Source organism: Triturus cristatus, chromosome 9 (assembly GCF_964204655.1).
Source record: "Triturus cristatus chromosome 9, aTriCri1.1, whole genome shotgun sequence".
NCBI lineage: Eukaryota > Metazoa > Chordata > Amphibia > Caudata > Salamandridae > Triturus > Triturus cristatus.
In genome coordinates, this window is record NC_140592.1 from 458,179,256 (window position 1) to 458,201,262 (window position 22,007).

At 46.6% G+C, this 22,007-nt stretch overlaps 1 protein-coding gene across 1 annotated transcript in view; it reads right to left on the reverse strand.

Annotated features, from left to right (window-relative positions):
• Positions 1–3,054: 3,054 nt before the first annotated feature.
• Positions 3,055–22,007, reverse strand: part of LOC146798140 (flavin reductase (NADPH)-like) — a 169,620-nt gene continuing 150,667 nt past the window's right edge. Inside the window, exon 5 of the mRNA XM_085625374.1 lies at positions 3,055–4,939. Coding sequence (XP_085481500.1) covers positions 4,788–4,939 — 152 coding nt within the window. The 3' untranslated portion in view covers positions 3,055–4,787. The remainder of the gene's footprint in view (positions 4,940–22,007) is intronic.

Genomic DNA, 22,007 nt, shown 5'->3' on the forward strand with positions numbered 1-22,007 from the left:
ACGAATGGTAGAATTTTCTTCCAAAGGAATAGATGGTATAGGGTGCTGAAGATGATCACCTCCTGTTCATAGAGGTGAGAGACTGAAACTTGTGGAGAAAACCCTTCAGCGAGAAGGGCTTGAATCTAAAGCACACCAGTTTGATGAAATCGTTTTGTGAAATGATTGAGGCAATCAGTCAAAGACATTATCTCTTTTTTGGTGCTAGTTTGGGGTTTCAACCATTTATCTGCTGCAGTCTTCAACTTGAAGAACAGGGTCTTTGGGTTGTCCATGGGTGTTCCTCGTTCTCTCCTAAACTGCACCCTGTAGGCCTCCGCATCAAGTTAAATGGTCGAGAAAGATACCTTTTATCTCGTTGTATGGAGTGTCCCCATTAGTATTGGCCACCTGATAGGCAGCCTGTGCTTCACCCGTAAGAAGTGGGGTCAGAAAGAAAGCCACTTGGCTTCAGGCCATCCTGACGCTCTGGCTGCCCTCTCAAAGTTTAATAGGAATGCATTGGGGTCTTCACCGGGTTGGTATTACTGTAGGGACACGTTGGGGCCCGTCCCAGCACAGTCTTGCAAGTGAGCGGACAGCTGCAACCGGTCGTCTGCCATCTTTTGCACATTTTCTGCCTGGTTTCTCATAGTTTCCTTGAACATCTCTCTGTCGGCCTGGGCAGAAGACATTTGCTTCTCTACAGCCCACTCCAGCTTCTCCTGGCTGCGTATTAACTGCTGGATCAGGTTCTCCATGACAGTAGTTGTTAGTGGAGGCGTAACCAGATCTCACTTCTGACACCACGTGTGGCATGATGGAGAAGCAAGGATGGACTCAGGAATAGTTTGGTGCGGGATATATTAAATCAGTAAAGGATGTCAGGATTATTTGTCTAGTCAGAACATAACAAATGGCAAAAGAAATGGTTCCCTCGGGGTCATATATGGGCAGACACCATCTTCTTCCTCTCTTCGGTCAGAGGGGGGGGGGGGGGTCCTTGCAGTGGTTTAATCCTTCCTCTTCTTCTTGGGCTTGTCAGGCGAAGACTCGATAGAAGGTCAGCCGGTTACCTAGAAATAGAAATAAAGAAATATGCCTACTAAGGAATGGATTTGTGTTCTACTGTAATATACTAAGGAACAGGGAGTGAAGGGAAATGCCACCTCATACTGCCACCAGTGTGCTCTCAGTGCCCAAATGCAGCGCTAAGGAGTGGTGATACCGCTCGTAAGGTTGGAGACACAGCGCATAAGCATAAAGGCACAGAGCGAGCAGGGTAGGAAATTCAGCTCCCTCCACCCGCCCGGTCTTTATCAGCTCTAGTCCCCCTTCCCCAGACGGCTTCTAACCTGCCACGTACCTTGTTAAACCACGTCCCTCCAGGGACGTGGCTGGTCTCAGCGTGGTACCGGAGAGGGTCTGACTCCCGTTCGGGGACGTCTATGCGGCCGGTGTCCTGGTGCTCTGGAGCTGACGTCGTCTCCTCTCTGGAGTCGATTCTTGCCTGTTTCTGGAGTCCCGGGGCGACGAAGAAGGTCTGGATGTTCTCCTGTTGAGACCACGGTTCCTTCCACGATCGGGTTCCTCCGTGTGAACGCCAGCTCAGTGCGTCGTCTTCCGCTTTGTACGTGACCAGGTCATCTGACCAAGTCACGTCCTCCGGGAAATAGATTCCAAGAGCGTTTCCCTTAACCCCTTCGATGCTGCGCAGATTCCGCCGCTGTGCTGACGGAATCTTGCGCGGGCGTGGTCATGACGGAATGGTTCCGTCATGAGCACAGCTCAACCGTGGGTCATGACGGAACCATTCCGTCATGAGCACCGAAGGGGTTAAAGGGATAGTCCCTGTTCTTCAATGTTGTATTCTGCGAACAGAGGAGAGGATAAGGAGACAGGTAAGGGGGGTAGTTCTCCGGGGTATTATCCGAGGAGAAGGGGGAAGAGGGCAGCAGTTCGTCACAATACCTCAAGCCTACCTAAAAAGGCATTGGAGAGCTTTTTACGCCTCGTCAGAGGTACGAAGCGCTATATAACTGTAATTACAATACAATACACGCTTGAAGATTGAGATGCAATCGCATAGTGTCTGTTGGTGGGCGGGTGATGGCGAGGAGTTGCTGGATTCTGAGAGTGGAGGACGACGACTATTTACAATGTCTATTGTAACCAATGAAGTAAAAGAAAAAGCAAAGGAACAGATTTCTTTTTCTAACACTTCTATAAATGTATGATAATATTGGGGGTTTGCTTGTATATCGATAAATACAATGTTCAGTGGGCATGACAATGAAATGGGCTTGCGGAAGTGACGCCCAGTCTGAAATGCATATCTCTGAATGAGTGCCTCACTGGTTATTAGTTATGCCCGTGACCATGTTCTGAACAGTGATGAGCAGTGCCACATGTAACAGCTTGATATCACTTGAGTGCAGAATCAATGAAGAATTACATTTTGATCACATTAAATATTACCCATGAGACTGAGGAGCATATTATCAGCAGAATCTGCAGACTTCAGTTATGGTTATCTTCAGGGGCGTAACACAGGCCCCCGCAGCGCGGAGGGCCCCAAGCTCCAGGGGGCCCCCTCAGCACAGCACTCTTGCCGGAGAGCTCTTGATTGAGCACGGAGTGGGTCCCTTCACGTTCCTTGCAGGGAGGCCCCCTCAATTTTCCTTACGCCAGTGTCCAGCTTCCATCTCCCATCAGCTACCTAGAACCTATTCTTCGTGGCCAGGTCATAAACATCTCGAGCATTAGTTCTGAAATCAAGGAGCGAGTGTCTGCAGAAGAAATCCTGCAGGATTCCAAAAACAAGATGTTAAAAACCTATTTTTTCCCAATTCCTGTCCTGGTTACAGCCACCAAGGAATGGAAGTCTGCTGTTTTGACCCAGTAAATGACTCAAGTTGCTAAAGCCAGAAGTAATAGTAGTTTGTTAACACACTTGCCAGACAGGTGCATGCACAGTAGATGCAAGGACGCCATCGTCTCTACTTTTCTGTTAGATTTATAAACTGGCGAAACATGATGAGTAGTTTGAGATATCAGAATTTTAAACGCAACCGAAAGGTTTGGAAAAAGAACAACTGTTTTATTTATAGGCACAAGTGCTGCTTTGTTGGTAAAAGAGAAAAGCAAACAAAAAGAGAGAGGGACCCCTTCACCTCACCAAAAAAGTAGGGTGCTCATAACAAGTAAAGATAAATTCGTCCTTTGGTACCTATACACTTGCTTCTACATGCATAGTTTAAACATATCCCAAATCACTCAAACCTTTCATTCAAATGATCACTATATGATCACTATAGCCCCAACCGTATGAACCTTTCTCGCTATAAAGCGCAACTGACTAATCTTGGACAATATTGCCACCGCCTGTTTCTTTGTTCAACCTCATGGGGCACATCGAGAGTTAAATATTCTTTTCTTGAGAAAGAAGGGTTAATAACAGTAATCCCATTGAAACACGTCGACGCTTCACCTACACAATTCGTTTTGTTTGACTGGAACCACAGAAGAGTGGATGTATCGGGTCCTAGCCAACTTAAAAGTCTTCTATTTGGGGACGAATGTGTTCTAATTAATGACAAAGTGTACTGTCTTCCGTTTTTTCTCTCTCGAAATTACTGTATGTATTTATGTATGTTTCAGGTTTTTCCCCTTATAAGCATAAGGGTACAAATTGCGCAACTTTTGTGCATGATCTAAGTTTATCAGCAATATAGATACTTTCTATATCTAAAACATTTTTACAAATGTTTTTCTTTAACAAATGAGACTTTAAAAATTATTGTGTATATTTTATTAATAAGAACTTTGTACTAATTTCTACTTAGACAGATCTTTTGTTTACTGTTGGGGCTATAGTGATCATTTGAATGAAAGGTTTGAGTGATTTGGGATATGTTTAAACTATGCATGTAGAAGCAAGTGTATAGGTACCAAAGGACGAATTTATCTTTACCTGGTAAAAGAGAAAAGGACAATAACAGCCCTATGTCTAAATTGATTTGCACAAAATGAGACAGACAAAAGGATTCGCACCTGTCACTACTAGTCAATTAAAACAGTCCAAATATAGGTGGTGCACAGATATGGAAAATCAATCTCCTAATCTTCCACGTGAGTCCATCTCCATAATATCGTTATATAAGAGCGATCTGCACACACCATCCATCACATAGAATGTACATTAGTTGCAAATTATTTCATTTCACATAGTGTACAGTCTGACTCCACAACGCTGTTTTGTAGGAGTCTGCGCATACGGATTCTGATGCTGACATAGGCTTCGATTATACATGCAGATAATGACTATACAGTCGGGACTATGAAAAAATACTTAGGAAATATAAGATATCACAAACTGACATCAAATTTAAGGTGTTATAAAGATCTGCTATTTTAGAACGATTGCCAAATTATATGGTGGATTCTAATTATTAGTCAGCATTGGTGCTACCACATCACAAGCACTGAAGAAGTCTCTTCTAAGAGATTTAACGTGTTCGCTACACTGGAGAAAGAGTTTTTTATAAAAAGAATAAGAAGATGTGAATAAAGGAACCCTTTTAGAAAAACATGGATGGAGTCTGTGCACTATGTTAAATAAAATAATTTGCAACTAATGTACATTCTATGTGATGGATGGGGTGTGAAGATCACTCTTATATAGTCCAGTGTCTAAAGACCAAGTCTGTAAATGCTGGACCATCTTGAAGAAGGAAGGGAGACATCAGATACAACCGCTGCAGGACCCTTTCGTCTGGATTGAAACGGATGCTGTTGTAACACACATTTCAATAATCTCTGGAGAGTGCAACTCGCTTCCCATCATACTCCGGTGTGGTCAGGCATTTGAGGAAGAAGTGAGCCAGGTCATGTTTGGAGATGACGTCTCCACCCGGGGAATTGATTGAAATTCTGTAATCTCCTGTGAGAGGCTTGTCTCCTGCAGAAACATATACAAAAGTAAATGTTACAGATTTTGGCAAATTTCCTTTGAACTTATTCTGAAATTCGTTTTTTGCAATTAAATCCAATCTACCTTGATTTCTTCCTCTCTACCTGCACTCTACAAGCTGCATTTAGATTCTTTGGATTTCTAGGAAACTGATTCTACAGGCACTCTGAGGGGCATAATTATTAGAAAATGACGCAGTGCGGTGCTGCAAGCCGCCGAGGTGGGCATTAGGAAAGTGCAGGGATGAGTCGTATTTAAGCAATCTCTGTGCTTTCTTCAGGGCTGGCTCACAATTGGCTGCCTAGCGCCAACGCAGGCACACTTACACCATGGTGCAGGCATGATTGTTTTTTGTGCAGGAAGGAACACCTTCCTGCACAAAAACAATAATTGATGGCAAGGATGTCATTTGGAGGTAGTCAGGGGTGACAGCTGTGACCTCTAGCTTGTTCCCTGCTACATCTAGCACTTTCTTGGCAACCCCTAGCCTCAGAGGAGGCAAATGTTTTCCCCCCCATTTGAGGCCAGGGGTCACAAAGGAAGTACCAGGAGTAGCAGGGAGGAAGCTAGAAGTCACAGCTGCGACCACAACTACCTCCAAATGACGTCCATGATTGATGGCATTTTCCGCCTTCTATGTGTGAATGCAACACACAGAAAGAGCAAAAACCGATAAGAAATACAGGTATTTCTCCTCGTTGTGCCACTTTAACGCCTCCCCGGGGAGCGCGTTGGAATCTGACACATTCCCAGATTTACGAAACCTCATAAATCTGGGAATGGGTCAGAATCCATGGGTGTTGTGTGGGAACACCTACAGCAATACCCATGGAACGCCCCTTTCTCGCACAGTAATGCGTGAAAGGGGGCCATATTTACTAGGCCTTGTAGAAATGGCTCAGCATTATGCGCAATGGAGCGTCAAATAAAGTGATGCTTTGATGGCGCAGGGGCCTTGTAAATATGCTCCTACGTCTACTACTCTCTCCCTACCTATTCTAAAGGGGAGAGAATGTGGTCTGATGGCTTAATTGCCGACTTTGGTGCTGGAAACCAGGGTTCAAGCGTCGGGTTCGCGTCCTCATCCTGTGATTCTGGGCAAATCACTTAATCTCCCCGTGCCTGAATGCGTCCTTCTGAAACGTAACTGGTGCTCATGTAAAGCGCTCCAATACCTTCCGGTTGAGTTCGCGCTATATAAATCTGCATAAAAAAAAAAAAGCAGAAGCAGACACTACCATGATTTCAGAGATGAGGCATGCAGGCCGCATCTGAAAGCCTCAGCGAATGCTTCGACATTGCTGCCCATCAGGTAACACTACATTACCGGTATCTCTCCTTAGTGACCACACCGTCATCCGCTTCATTCAACACGCATGCACAGACGTCACCCAAGGATTACACTGACACTTTCATTGTGGGTGAAGAACTGCTGCAGGTTTATTTCATACAACATAAGTATGACGATAAATGGGTTATCTTACGGGCGATCCAGGGCAAGCAGCCCCTCGCTGCTCCGCCCGCCTGGTGAGCCAGCACGCACGGTGGGTCGATGCCCGGCAGTGCGGCACATATTTATTTTCAGATCATCCACTGGGTCACGTGATCTGTCTCCTACTCCCGCCCCTTCTGACAGGGGCGGAGCGTGTTGTGGCACACCCCCGGTTGGTCAGGCCCCCCAACCACCTGAAGGACTAAATGGGCGCCGTCGCGGTCTTCCCAGAACCCCCTTCGGCTCGTGGACCTTGGCTTGGGCACCCTTACTGTGCCGGACAGGGGTACCCTTACTGTACCGCCTGTCGCAGAGGTACCCTTACTGTACCCGTCTGCCTCCAGATCGCCCTGTAACTCCGCCACAGCTCTGGGGAGGCTACCGTCGCTGCCAGAGCCCCCCCTTACCTCCATAGGTGTTACTGATGTCCTTTGCTAGCTAGCGCCTCTTGCACGTCAAGCAGGAACATGTCCATCCCTACCCTGGACAAGTGCACCCCATCCTTCTCGTAGTATCCCTCAACCTTCTCTTGGATCAATGCATGTCTGATGAAGCCCATGCCCCTGCGCTCCATGAATTTTAGCATGGACCTATTGACCCTCCTACGAGACCGCTCTACTGCTGCCGGGGACCTGGCCCCCCTCCAAACCCTGCGGGGTACAATTTCCGACCACCAGACTTCGCATGACCCCCCTGCCTGGCTAATGGCTGGCAAGTCAGTTTGCATGGACATGAGCAGGGCCCTCCTTCCCCTGGAAACCAGGTCATTACCCCCTAGGTGTAAGATAATAATCGAGGGCTGAACCCCCACAACAGCCAGACACTGTTCAATGATGCCCCGGGCTTCACTCCATTTCATCCCCGGGGAGCCCAACCACACGAACTGTGTGTTAGCAAAATTCTGCGACCAGTTCCTGTGTGCTGCCCAGCGTTCCAGCCTCGTGATGAAGGAGTGTCCCATCAACCAAACCTGGTGACCTGTCAATGAAACGATGAAGCAGCTTTTAGGTAGTTGTGTCTTTATTGCACACAAAATTAGATACGTTCATCCAAAAGGAAAAAACCCAGGGCGGGAAAAGTCGGAGCTGCACATGCAGCATCAGGGCGAACATACCTCTTAAAACAATCGGACTCCCAATTAGCGGGAGGATATTTTCCAGGATGGTGGGGGAAGGACCCTTCGCGGGGCTGGGGCGCTTTGCGGTGAACCCAGGAACGCAGGGGGCGGTGGCGTTGGTGGGGAGGAATGACGGGGGGGGGGGTGGTACATGTGTGGTCTCATTGCCGTTGGGAGTCTGTCCTGTCGGGTGCAGCAGGTTGTGGCGCGCCCTGGCTGGGGGGGGCAAGCAGTAGCAGGGTGTTGTGCGCCGCACTTGCTGCAGCTGTGTGAGAATTTGCAAGACCTCCCCCAGGTGCAGTTTCCCCCGTTGTAAAGGCGGAATGTGCCTGAATTGAAGCGCTTGCCCTGCCGCTCCCCCGCCCCCTGCCCCCCCGAAAAGGCTGCTTAAAGGGGCTCTTTCTGTCGTCTGCCTCCCCTTGTCCCTTATATGCCTGATCCTTCTTATCCCGAGTGGGTCGGCACATGTGTTCTACCCAAAGTTGAATCTCCTTCTGATCCCACCCCAGGTCCGGGCATATGGCCATTCTTTTTCTGAAATCCTGGTCGTAATAGAACCAACCCAACCCCCCAGAGAGCCTCGCCTCTTCTTGGATCGTGCTGGCATACTGCATTAGGGCCTCGCTCTGGTCAGGAAATTTTTGCACTACTACAGCCGCCAATATATTAAATGCAGACGTCCAATTCTCGATCGTCTTGTCCGGCCATCGCTGATATCTGACCCTTTCCTCTTCCTTACGCCCCATCTTTCTTGTGTCCACCCCTGCCGACCCGTGCATAAGTAATGTTAGAATGTCTATATACTCTCGCCTCCATATCCCTTCTTTAGCGGCCTGCGGTACCAACCATGCCAGGGAGCAGCGGCCTGATGCCAATGGCGCTTGGGTGACAAGGGGTCTAAGAACCTGGCCCATGCCCTCCCCTCCTGACACAGCGCACCCTGATGCCACGGTGGGCGTAGACTCAGCAGCAACGGAGGTGGTGGGCGTACCAGTCGCCGGTGGGGGTGGTAGGGAAGCCAACGCGCTAGACGTGGGTGTACTCGCTGCAGTACTTGCAGTGGGACCTGTGTTCCCTGGAGGTGGGAACCCCGGGGCTCCCCCAGGCTCACCATTACGCTGTTCCACGGCCGTACTCTGCCCGGCCCAGACTTGGAGCACGGGTGCCTGGGCTGGTGCGGTCCCCGGCGCTGTGGGCAACTGAGGCGGTGCAGCTAATGCGTCCAAGCGGCTCTGAAAGACGGACATGAGGCTAAGCATGTGGTCCATGGCTTTGCCCATCTGGGCCATGTCCGAGATTCCTGTGGCAGAGTCGTGCACAGGTGGTGTTGCAACTGCCGGGAGAACGGTACGTGGTGCGGTCGCTTGTCGTTTCCTGGCCGGCGGGGCCTCGGGCATGTCTTTAGATGTGGGCTTACGCACCCGGGTGGACCTCCAAGGCTCTGACCCCGAAAGGCCTGGGACGCCCTCGGATGGTGGGGGGTTACGACCACGCCCGAATCCTCCACCCTGCGACCCTCAAGGAAACCTTGGGCCCACGCTGAGGAAATATAAATTTTGTGATCAGTTATGTCCCCTATCGTAGACCCCAACGGCTCCATGTGCATGCTATAAGTACATGTATGTTCCCTCCAGTTCCAGTTTTGAAGACGCAAATATATGTGCGTCCACCGTCAACATGCCCTCTTTCAGATCCACCATGAATGGGTCAGATATTCCATTCCTAAGTATGAAAGGCCACCGACTTTATGTGGTTCACTTTCCACATTTTACAGATTCAGGCGAGTAGGCCCAGAGTTCTGTCATCAAGCCTTTTTCTGCCTTCTGCCTCTGAAAGCTCCAGTCTGAGCCTGCATCTGTATCCATGAACTTTGTCCTACTCCCTGCGCGGCTAACGGTGCCTGATCCAGCCTGTTGCCTGCCAAAAACTGTATTTCACCTTCAAGATTATCTACTCCGCTCCTCATCCGATGCATTCCTGTCTAGTAGTTTAGGTAAACATTCCTCCAGCTACCGTGCAAAGGGCCAGGCCTCGCTGTCCTCATGCAAGTAATTCATAGCTCCCGTTACCATGGAATATTCCTACCCCCTCGCATCTCATGTAGACACTTAGACGCTTGTACATGCACTAACAGTCAGTATAGAATAGATTCTATCCTAGAGACCTTTCCTTTTGGATAACACAGTTCTTTAAACATAGGATATTAGATATGATTTGGGATTAGGTTGACATGACCCCCAGACTTCTGTCTCCACATGTAGAGCTAAATGTCAAGTCCCCTTCACCCTCTAGTTGCACGTCAATCACACGTCATGCGGCTGCGCGCGCATCTCTGCCAAATATTTCTGCTGACATTGCAGGATTCTTTTATGGATCCACCCACTTGTGACATCATGTATGATGACGTTTATTAAATTACGCCCATATATACGCCTCTATTAGTTACGTATGCACATTTTATCTGTACTATCAGCTGTTACGCCTCTTGCATCTGTTTCACTGTAATGCATTTTCTATAAAACTGCTTATCTGTCAATAATGTATGCCCTTCCTTCCTGAACTTTCGTGGTGATGGAATAGAAAGCCTGCAATTCGAATTGTATTCCTTTGTATAGGAATAAAGCCTTTTAAAACCTCTAATACCACGGATTCTGCCTCTTATATTTACTGAGTTATTCTTATTAGACTTTACCGCATAAAAAATAGTACCGGTAATGAAATATTTACCACATAAATTGGCGCCCGAATAGGGACACTTTCTCATCTCACGCGCCGGCGGTGCGTTGCAGGCCCGGTCTCCTGCCACAGCTGAACGGACAAAAACGCGTACCTGCAGGATTTCCTGTATCTCCCTCCGGCCAAGCGGGGACGACTGAGGCTGCGATCAACACCCAGACGAGGCGGTGAGAAGTGCGAAGTATCCCGACCAGAGCCTAGCTGAGAGAGCAAGATCCGAGGTATACAGAGGCCCACCAGGTTCCGAAGTTCCGAAGTTCCGAGTCGAGTCGAGTCGAGTCCAGTCCGGTCCAGTTTCAGTTCCGTTCCAAGGCCTTCCGTTCCGAGCTACCCGGTGAGTACCATTACCGGGGAGGCATTTAACGTGCACATAGTCTGTGCCGGTCAAGACGGGTTTGGGTACACAAATCCGGTCTGCACTGTTTCAGCAGTGTATCTGTACTGTTTAGCAGTATATATAGTATGTTTTGCATATAAATAAGTATAAATAAGTATTATCTAGTGTTAGTATTATGTCAGTAACTAGTTTTCTATTAGTTATCATCGTTCGTAAAACTGTTAAGTGTTAAATGTTTTAATACGTTCTATATATTGTGGTGTGAATGACTGTTCATTATTGTGTTCATTGTATAAAGTGTGTTCTAGTAATATAGGTCAAAAATGCCGCTCTTTTCGAAACTAAGACAGATCAAAACTAGAAAAGGTGTACTCGAAGAAGCTGTTCCCATCCCACCTAGGGACACTCCAGGGTACTTTATGTATCATAAGCATGGCCTAGATGCCGTATTATTTCTTGATTTATGGGTGGACTACACCAAGGATTTGCCAGAAAATCAGAGATGGCCCGCAGCGGGGACCTGGGATGCGGATTGCATCATGAGAGTAGAAGAAGAATTATGGAAAAAGAAAGCCAGACAGTCACAGAAGGATGCCATTGAATTGTGGCGTAAAGAATCATATAGACGTACAGAAAAAGCACTCAGACAGGAAGAGAAAGGTAGAGAGAATTCAAATAAAACTCGAGAAAATCTATTACTTGAGGAAGGTACCCGAGTAAACTCAGAACAAGTAGATAGACAAAGAAACACTCTTATGAATGGTATGTATCCTCTTCTGGCCGAAGGGTTACCTAAGGCTACCCCGGAAATACCAAAAGACTTAACTCCTCCATTGCTCCCGATAAAAACACATCCCAAAACAACAAAGGACGTTTTCCTTTCCTCCTATTTAGATGACGTAGCTCCCGAGTATGCTAATACCATACCACACACACCGCTTGCCGATGGTGTTCAACACCAAGAGCATCCGTCTGTATCCCCGCAACTACAACCTCCTACACAAGTTCCCACAGGCCCGTCCGTTTCTACAGTTTTTCCCACATCTACAATCTCTATCCTACGTCCAACGAATCCTTTCGTGCCTAGCACCTCAGATGGTGCTACAGGAGGTACGACAGACATGTTTGCCACCCCGCCGCGAAATAAACAGACCCTTAGAGATTTAGCACTCCAACGTACACCCCAATTAGCGACATCCGACATGTTTAAAGAACAGCTTGTGGATTGCCGATACGACCCAGTACCAGGTAGACAAGATAAATTGCTCATATCATCACTACGTATACGACGAGCTACATTATATTTAACGACGATACCAGGAATGGTTGAACACCTAGACAATATATATCGCTTTGTCCAAACAGGGCGAGGTCCAGAAAGTATTAACGAAGCTATGGAATACCAGAAAGTGGATGTCCAAAGACAACTACTACGGTTTTTCATAAATTGCGTAATTAGGAATCAAGACAGGCCTGGGGCAGATCACGATACCATGCAAAGACTTGCCAAATGGGGTCAGAACATATCAGAAGAAAAACATGATAGACAGGCGTGTATAATCGCCATGTGTCGAAAGATCCGCAAGGAAGTAGAACGAATACATAAGGAAAGACGAGAAACAGACAGAGTAGAATCAGAAGAGGAGGAGGAGCAAGAATCAGAACAATTAGATACGATAGCTTATGTAGGTAGAGGAAGACCCCATAATAATACTAGAGGCTTCAATGATCCGATACGTCCGATACGTCCAGAACATAATAGACATTTTCAAACCCCTATGTTAAATACAAGATCCCCTGAACACCTATTCCAAGCCGCTGATAAATTACTCCGAGATCGAAGGGGGTACCATATGCTCGATTCCATGGACGAGCAAGAATTAGCCAGGACAGCAGTACAAGGGGCTGACAGTCCCAGCGAATACAATGATGATGTACTTGCACACACGTTTCTGAATCTTGACCCATACGAACAGCGTTTAGCTAGTATATACATGATTCAACACCTCCTTATATTATATAAAAGCCAACACTCCGATCCAGGACCCTTACCTGACATATTGACAGAACTACTCACGAATATATGGAGAGGGTCAGGTACTGATTTGATTAAAGAAATTCTAGAATTTCGAAACCAATATTTAACTTTCGTATGCCCAGAACACGTTCCAGCTCCCATCATGGGAAGAAAAATGTATCACATAGATAGACAGAATCCGTTACGCGAAGTACACCCAATCAGAGGTGACGGTAATAACTTTACCCGCGTGTTTGTGTACACGCCTATAACTAAACTGGAATTATTAGAAATGAAGAAAGTAGTACCCAGCCATGACAAGGACCCAGCAGGTTTCCACCGTGAACTAAAAGACATGCTACTCATGGGAGAGTATACCTACCCCGACATTATGAAAATATTAAAAGTCCTATTACCCGCCGGTGTTTACGAGAAACTCAAAGAAAAAGAATGGGAGGTGGGAGACCAAAAGATAGATTGGACAGCATTAGAGAACGAAGAAAGGGCCCGAGCTGCAGGAGCAGGGCTTGGGGAAAAGACTACAGCACTAGCAGGGCTACTAGTGCAGGTACTGCCACGTTTATTAACTACGAAAAAGGAAGACTGGGGTGCAATATCAGCCTGTAAACAAAAGCCAGATGAAGACACTAGTGATTTCTATTCCCGATTTGAAAAATGCTTTGGTATAAATAGTGGCATAAAAGCCAGTAGTGAGTCATATCCACATCTGTTTGTGACAAAATTAGTTGAAAATTCTCTGCTGCAAATCAAGAATAGAGTATTGAAATTCGAAAGTACCTGGCAAGGTAATACCCCATCACAGATGTTACAGATGTTACAATATCACCACAATAGAATTAGAGAAGAACAAGAACACGAACAAAGACGTATGAAAGATACGAAAATGAAAATGCTTGTTGCTCAGTCAGTTCCAGCTGATGGTCATCTAAAGGGTGATTCCACAGGTCCTACGAAAGGGACATGCAACTATTGTAAACAACAAGGTCATTATATACACGATTGTCCAGTCCTGAAACATAATATTGCCACAGGTAGAACCCAGGAAAGACCACGTCTACCTAGACAGGATCAGAATCAACAACAAATCCCTCAGCATGCACAACCTAGATTAGCTCCGCAACAACTAGCTCCGCAACAGGCAGCTCCACAACAGATCGTAGCACCACCACAAGCGCAGCCTATTGCTGCAACACAAGCAACAACACAACAGATGTATCAGTATGCACAAGCAGATTATCCCGATTATCAGCGATACACATGAAATAGCCTAGAGAGGGAAGTTGGCATACCCCTTATTGAGGTTCCTGTAGACCAAGAGGGACCTTATGTACATAGTGAACTATTAGGGGAAGACAGAAAGTTTTTACTTGATACAGGGGCAAGCAGAACGACTATAAGACGCAGTGAAGTTCCAGGGGCACCCCTCTCAGGCTCACAGAATATTTCCCTTGGATTCTCAGGAAAACCTATCATTAATGAAGTAACACAACCTCTTCCACTTACGGTCGGTCCATTGACACGTACTACAGATTTATTGCTTACTAAATCATGTCCAGAAAACTTGTTAGGTATAAAAACATTGAAAGCTCTAGGAGCTATAATATGTTGTTCTCCGGAAGGAGTACGACTATTTTTACGTGACTTTAAAGGTCACTACGTGTCCAGAGACATGGATCACCGACTGCAGAATTTACCTACACATTTATGGGCACAAGGCCCCACTGATGTTGGTTGCATGAATATTACACCATATCGTGTCACACTAAAAACAGGAGTAGTACTACCACGAATGCGACAATACAAGTTACCACCAGATGCTGTAGTGGCTTTACTGCAAATCATTGACGAGCTCATTGCACAAGGAGTGGTTGTCGAAACTAACTCCAATGTATGTAATTCCCCGATAATTCCGATTCTTAAAAGAACGGATCCAAAGGCACCACCAGTATATCGATTAGTTATTGATCTGCGCGAATTAAATAAATGTATTGTACCACAATACCCTGTGGTCCCAGATATCTCTTCATTACTAACAGCTATTGACTCAGAAGCAACGTTCTTCACTGTAATTGATCTCAAGAATGCTTTCTTTAGCGTCCCCATAGATCCGGAAAGTCAATATCTGTTCGGATTCAGTTTAAATGGACGAAGTTTTAAATTCACACGCGCACCTCAAGGATTTACAGAAAGCCCCAGCATCTATAGCCAAGCACTGAAAAGAGAACTTGACAGTATCCACATGCCAGTTAACACTGCCTTGCTTCAATATGTCGATGATCTGCTGATCACCGCCCGAAGCGAACCTGAATGTGAGACAGCGTCACTGACGGTTTTACAATTTTTGGCCGACAAGGGGCACAAGGTGTCCCCTTCTAAGCTGCAATTCTGTGTCCAGCGAGTTGTTTACCTTGGGCACTCGCTGTCCAAGGAGGGAAGGCAGCTTACATCCGACCGTATCCAGTTAATTGCTAACATGCCACCACCCAAGACACAAAAGGAGGTGCGGGCTTTTATAGGCCTCACTTCATACTGTAGGCAGTGGATCCCTCAATATGCATTTCTAGCAAAACCACTCATCCAGTTGACAACACAGGAGGCAGCCACATCGACTGTCCTCCCTTGGACTCAAGAACATACACATGCCTTTGAAAGCTTAAAGAAAGCTTTATGCCAAGCACCTGTCCTAGCAACACCATGTTACAGTAAACAGTTTACACTCTTTGTTACAGAACGCGAAGGTACTGCCTTGTCAGTACTCACTCAGGAACAAGCAGGATCACACAAACCATGTGCTTATTTCCCTAGTACATTAGATCCAGTAGCTCAGGCTCTTCCTGCGTGCCTGAAATCGGTGGCAGCAACAGCTTTAGCTATCAGACAAAGCGATGCCATAGTGTTAGGACATCAATTGACAGTACAAGTACCACACGCAGTAGAGGTTCTCTTGAACCGCACACAAACACAACACTTGACTATAGCGAGACTCACCGGTTACGAATTGACATTGTTTCAGCCACACATAGAAATCAGACGTTGTAATACGTTAAATCCTGCCACACTGTTACCAGTGGGCGGAACAGATCCATTGGCACATGATTGTGTCGAAGTCATTACTATCACGACGAAACCCAGACAAGACTTGACAGATATCCCTTTGTCAGATCCAGACTTGACATTGTATGTAGATGGGTCATGTATGAGAACAAGTACAGGAGAGTTAGTGGCCGCTTACGCAGTCACAACAGACACTGAAGTCATTGAAACAAATTGTATTAACACTTTGTCAGCTCAAGCAGCAGAGCTCATCGCTCTGACACAAGCCTGTATTCAAGCCAAAAATAAGAAAGTCAACATATACACAGATTCACGTTATGCATTCGGAGTCGTCCATGACTTCGGCGTACTGTGGCGAGAGAGAGGTTATTTAACTTCTCACGGTGCCCACATCCAACACGGACCCCTCATTCAAGCCCTATTAGACGCGATTCATCTACCTACTGCAATATCGATTATGAAATGCAAAGCCCACACAAAAGTTACCGATATCATTTCTCAGGGTAATGACCTAGCTGACAGAACAGCTAAACAGACTGCTCAGAATCAGACTCACACAACTGACATGACAAAGACAATAGTTCCGACACCAACACATTGCATGACAGTTAAGGATCCCGCCCTTGATGTAATTGACATACAGACACATGCTACACCAGAAGAAATAAAGAAATGGACTGAATTAGGAGGGATCCAAACGGATCAAGGATGGATGACGAAGGAAAAATCTATATGGTTTCTTCCCGACTCCATGGTTCAAGTCATCATTAACACCATACATAGTCCAGCACACCTAGGAGAAAAAGCTATGCTAGACAGCATTCAACACATCTGGTTTAACAAACATTTACGAGCCGCAGCTAAACAAAAAGTTCGTACCTGTATGATATGTTGTCAGTTTAATCCAGGTAAAAGCATCCCCGTAGAGCAGGGTGGATTTCAAACTCCCGATCCTGCTTTTGAAGTCCTCCAGATGGATTATATCCAGATGGAACGATGTCGAGGATTCAAATATGTTCTTGTAGTTGTCTGTGCTCTTTCCCGTTGGACAGAAGCCTACCCGGTTTCAGATTACACTGCCCCGACTACTGCCAAACAGTTAGTTCGAGAATTCTTCCCACGGTACGGTTTACCACGTGTTGTCTACTCAGATAACGGCCAGCCGTTCTCATCCGAATTAATGAAACACGTTTCCCTTTTGTTAGGCTACCAATGGAAATTTCACTGTGTCCGACATCCCGAGGCAGCAGGTCTCGTGGAACGCCATAATCAAACTCTGAAAATTAGATTGTCCAAAATATGTAGAGAAAAAGGTGTCGATTGGATAGTAGCCTTACCAGTTGCGCTCTTTTACATGAGAATGGTAGCACATTCTCGAACAGGGCTATCCCCGTACGAGGTGATCTTCGGTAGACCACCAAATATGTGGGGGACGCCTATACCTCGCAAAATCACTGATGTTGACTGTAATATGCTGACAGATTACCTGGCTTCCTTGATGTCTGCACTACAATCTTGTCGTTCACAGGTAGCCGCAGCTTTTCCCGATAATACTGAGGTGAAGCCCCATGACGTGGTTCCTGGCGACCTGGTTTTGGTCAGGAATTTTGACCGAAAGACCCAACTGGAGCCTAGATGGACATCGCCAAAATTGGTAATACTAACTACAAGGACAGCCGTGAAGATTGAAGGACGCAAAGGGTGGTTGCACTCGAGTCATATCAAGAAATTTTATGGACTACCATCTAGTGTGAACGCTCAGCCCTGCATCCCCTCACAGACAGACTCAAAGCTCCCCTTGGCTGAATTAACAAACTCTGAACTTTACAAACTAAAATTAAGGTCTAGTAAGTCAGACAATTTGATTGTTTAAGTCCTCTCCAAGGTGAATCGGTTGAATTTGTCTCTGACATGTATCCTCTAGACCGGAATAGAGAAAGAAATCAACAGATGCAGCTTAAGAAGCATGCGTATTGTAAATCACTCCGTAGTCACTGCACAGTAACATTATTAATTTTGTTTTTTCTAAGTCTTCTGATCATCATTGTCAGCATACTATTGCACATGTATTACCCTATTCTTAAGCGTGTTTACAATGTAACTGCAGAACATTCTTTTAGTGAATTACCTCCGCATGAATTGTCCTATAGATTTGTGCTGCGCAATAACACATTCATTAGTATGTTACATCATTCCCATCAGACCAGCAATGCCACAAATTGTTGGATATGTGGCCGACTCCCTCCCTATCAGAACTATAAGGGAGTTTTGCCCCTCTTTCCATATCCGTTCACACACAATGGCTCCTGTGGAGCATGGTTTAGTTTGATTAATTCCCTAGATTCAAATTCCGCAGTTTATCAAGACAACTGGGTATGGGGAAACCTGAACCTAGTTTTGCTCAAAGTCTGCTACCCTAACAAGGAGGGACTTCCCAAAAGAACAGGAACTGATCTAGAAAATGAAGTATATGGATTAGGTAATTTTACACTTAACCTCATGATCCTGAACGTTGAATCTGAAGCTACACCAATCTTGCCCGCCATGTCAGTATTCCCAGTAAAAGGGGAATTATGTGTAAGAAAGAATGGTTCCATACACATGGGCCATAATAAATGCACCACTGTAATAAAATTCAGTGATCAAGGCAAGTCTACATTTAGAGCTTCCCGTCATTCCTACTTTATATGTGGCCAGACCGCATATATACGTCTACCTCTAGATTGGGATGGTACCTGTTACATAGCATTCCTTCTGCCACCTGTTTTCCTAGCTCCTCCTGATTATCATAGAAATACCCATTTAGTACACAATAGACAGCAGAGAGATCTCCCAATTGTCGATTACACTGAAACAGCATGGGAAAAATACACAGATTTCAATAAAGGTTTCTTTCCCTATATAGGTACAGTTACTAATAGTAAGCTAGAACCCTTGAAGCAGTAGTGAACGAAACTATTTCCGCCTTAGGCAATTTAACCCCTTCGGCGCTCATGACGGAACGGTTCCGTCATGAGCGTCGGTTGAGCTGTGCTCATGACGGAACCGTTCCGTCATGACCACGCCCGCGCAAGCAGCGCTCAGCACAGCGGGGGAATCCGCCCCGCATGGAAGGGGTTAACAGAAGAGCAGTCTGCTATGCGGATTGTTGTGCTTCAAAATCGTCTTGTCCTTGACGTCATCCTGGCCGATAGGGGCGGAGCTTGTAGGGTCATCGGATCAAGTTGCTGCATTTTCATACCAGAAAATTCGCCGTCAGTATATAAAGCCATAACTCGCCTTCATAAGATTGTAAGCCAGATACACCAGAGTCCAGGCACCTGGACTTGGTCCGGTTGGTTCTGGGGCGTGTTGTCAGCCTGGGGATGGAGAATACTATCCTTCCTAGGTATTGGCTTTCTCATACTATTCAGTTGCTGCTTATGTCTACAATGTGGGCCAGCGATTTGTGGTCTGTGTGCCACATCGTGTATCCCACATCCAAGTTTTCGTTCAAGATCCCGGAAGAAGAAAGAAGAACAAATGATGCTATATGAACAGATCGATGGATTGATGAAGATCGATATCTCCTGAGGGTCCGTAGGGGACAAGGAGGGAATGAGGAAATATAAATTTTGTGATCAGTTATGTCCCCTATCGTAGACCCCAACGGCTCCATGTGCATGCTATAAGTACATGTATGTTCCCTCCAGTTCCAGTTTTGAAGACGCAAATATATGTGCGTCCACCGTCAACATGCCCTCTTTCAGATCCACCATGAATGGGTCAGATATTCCATTCCTAAGTATGAAAGGCCACCGACTTTATGTGGTTCACTTTCCACATTTTACAGATTCAGGCGAGTAGGCCCAGAGTTCTGTCATCAAGCCTTTTCCTGCCTTCTGCCTCTGAAAGCTCCAGTCTGAGCCTGCATCTGTATCCATGAACTTTGTCCTACTCCCTGCGCGGCTAACGGTGCCTGATCCAGCCTGTTGCCTGCCAAAAACTGTATTTCACCTTCAAGATTATCTACTCCGCTCCTCATCCGATGCATTCCTGTCTAGTAGTTTAGGTAAACATTCCTCCAGCTACCGTGCAAAGGGCCAGGCCTCGCTGTCCTCATGCAAGTAATTCATAGCTCCCGTTACCATGGAATATTCCTACCCCCTCGCATCTCATGTAGACACTTAGACGCTTGTACACGCACTAACAGTCAGTATAGAATAGATTCTATCCTAGAGACCTTTCCTTTTGCATAACACAGTTCTTTAAACATAGGATATTAGATATGATTTGGGATTAGGTTGACATGACCCCCAGACTTCTGTCTCCACATGTAGAGCTAAATGTCAAGTCCCCTTCACCCTCTAGTTGCACGTCAATCACACGTCATGCGGCTGCGCGCGCATCTCTGCCAAATATTTCTGCTGACATTGCAGGATTCTTTTATGGATCCACCCACTTGTGACATCATGTATGATGACGTTTATTAAATTACGCCCATATATCCGCCTCTATTAGTTACGTATGCACATTTTATCTGTACTATCAGCTGTTACGCCTCTTGCATCTGTTTCACTGTAATGCATTTTCTATAAAACTGCTTATCTGTCAATAATGTATGCCCTTCCTTCCTGAACTTTCGTGGTGATGGAATAGAAAGCCTGCAATTCGAATTGTATTCCTTTGTATAGGAATAAAGCCTTTTAAAACCTCTAATACCACGGATTCTGCCTCTTATATTTACTGAGTTATTCTTATTAGACTTTACCGCATAAAAAATAGTACCGGTAATGAAATATTTACCACAACGCCGTGCCCTTCTCACGGGCGAACGCCATAAAGTCCGCCCAAACCCCTTCTTGTGGTGCGCTCGACTGCGTCTCCTTGACCGACGTCTCTTGGGAGATCAGTGGACCCGGTGTCCCGATATTCTCCATTGCGGGTGGGCTACTCCGAAATCACAGCTAGCGCGCGTCCCCCTTGCGCCTTCTCCTTGGTTTCTGGCCCTACGTTTGCGGGCTGTCCCTCACCGGATCTGTAAATGGGGAAAGGAGCGGAGTTAGAACGAAAGGAGAAGCAATGCACTAAATATACCCATAACCACACCGCTGGTAACCCGACACACTCATGAGCCGCGTTGCCTGTGTCCACCCGTGTTGCAAAACTGCCCTCTCAAGGTACAATGATAACAGCATCTGTGAACACCCTTATGCGCAGCCTGGCCTTTGTCCGACCGGGTTTGTTGGCCGTACTCATGGAATTAAGACAGTAAATGACCTCCCCCAGCGGCCCAACCCCCAGCCCTGGCATGGCCAGGAAACCTTGTGCATGAACTGCATAAAGGATGCAGGAACCCGCTCATGCAAACACAGCCCCCAGAAGATCGGTCATTGCTCACTGCGCGGTGCACGGCAATATTATACTCGACAAGAAACCCCCCGCCCCCCCGCTGCCCTTCTAAACGAAGAAGACACCAACAGTTGGGCGAGCGGTGAGCGCTACTTATCGCTCTGTCTGAGCGGGGGCCACGTGACTGCAGGCTACCCGCACGTGGCGATCCGGGCCCGTGACCGTCAGGTCCGTGAACGCGCCACATCGTTCGGTGCCATGTGTAGATGTAGCGGGAAAGAGAGCCTTCTTATTCTGATGCGTATTGATATGCAGCGCGAACTCAACCCGCCGGTATTGGAGCCCTTTACTCGATCACCGTACTTACATTACACATTCAGGTACGGGAAGGGGTCGCGTTATTGCCCAGAATCACAGGATGTGGACGCGACGTCCAAACCAACCCCAACCCCACCGAGGTCTATTTAACGCGCCACATCGTTGATGGCCCATGTAGATGTAACGGGAGAAAGGAGCATTCTTATTATTGTTGCGTAGTAATATATCGCGTGAACCCAACCCGCCGGTATTGGCGCGCTTTACACGATCACCGTATTTACATTACACATTCAGGTACGGGAAGGGGTCACGTTATTGCCCCGAACACAGGGTGTGGACGCGACGTTCAAACCAACACACAACCCCCCCGAGGTCTATTTAAACGCGCCACATCGTTGATGGCCCGTGTAGCTTTAACGGGAAAAAGGAGCATTCTTATTGTTGTTGCGTAGTAATATATCGCGTGAGCCTAACCCGCCGGTATTTGCGCGCTTTACACGATCACCGTATTTGCATTACACATTCAGGTACTGGAAGGGGGGCAAGTTATTGCCCAGAATCACTGGATGTGGACGCGACGTCCAAACTGCCTCACAACCCTCGAGGTCTGTTCACGCGCCATAACGTTCGATG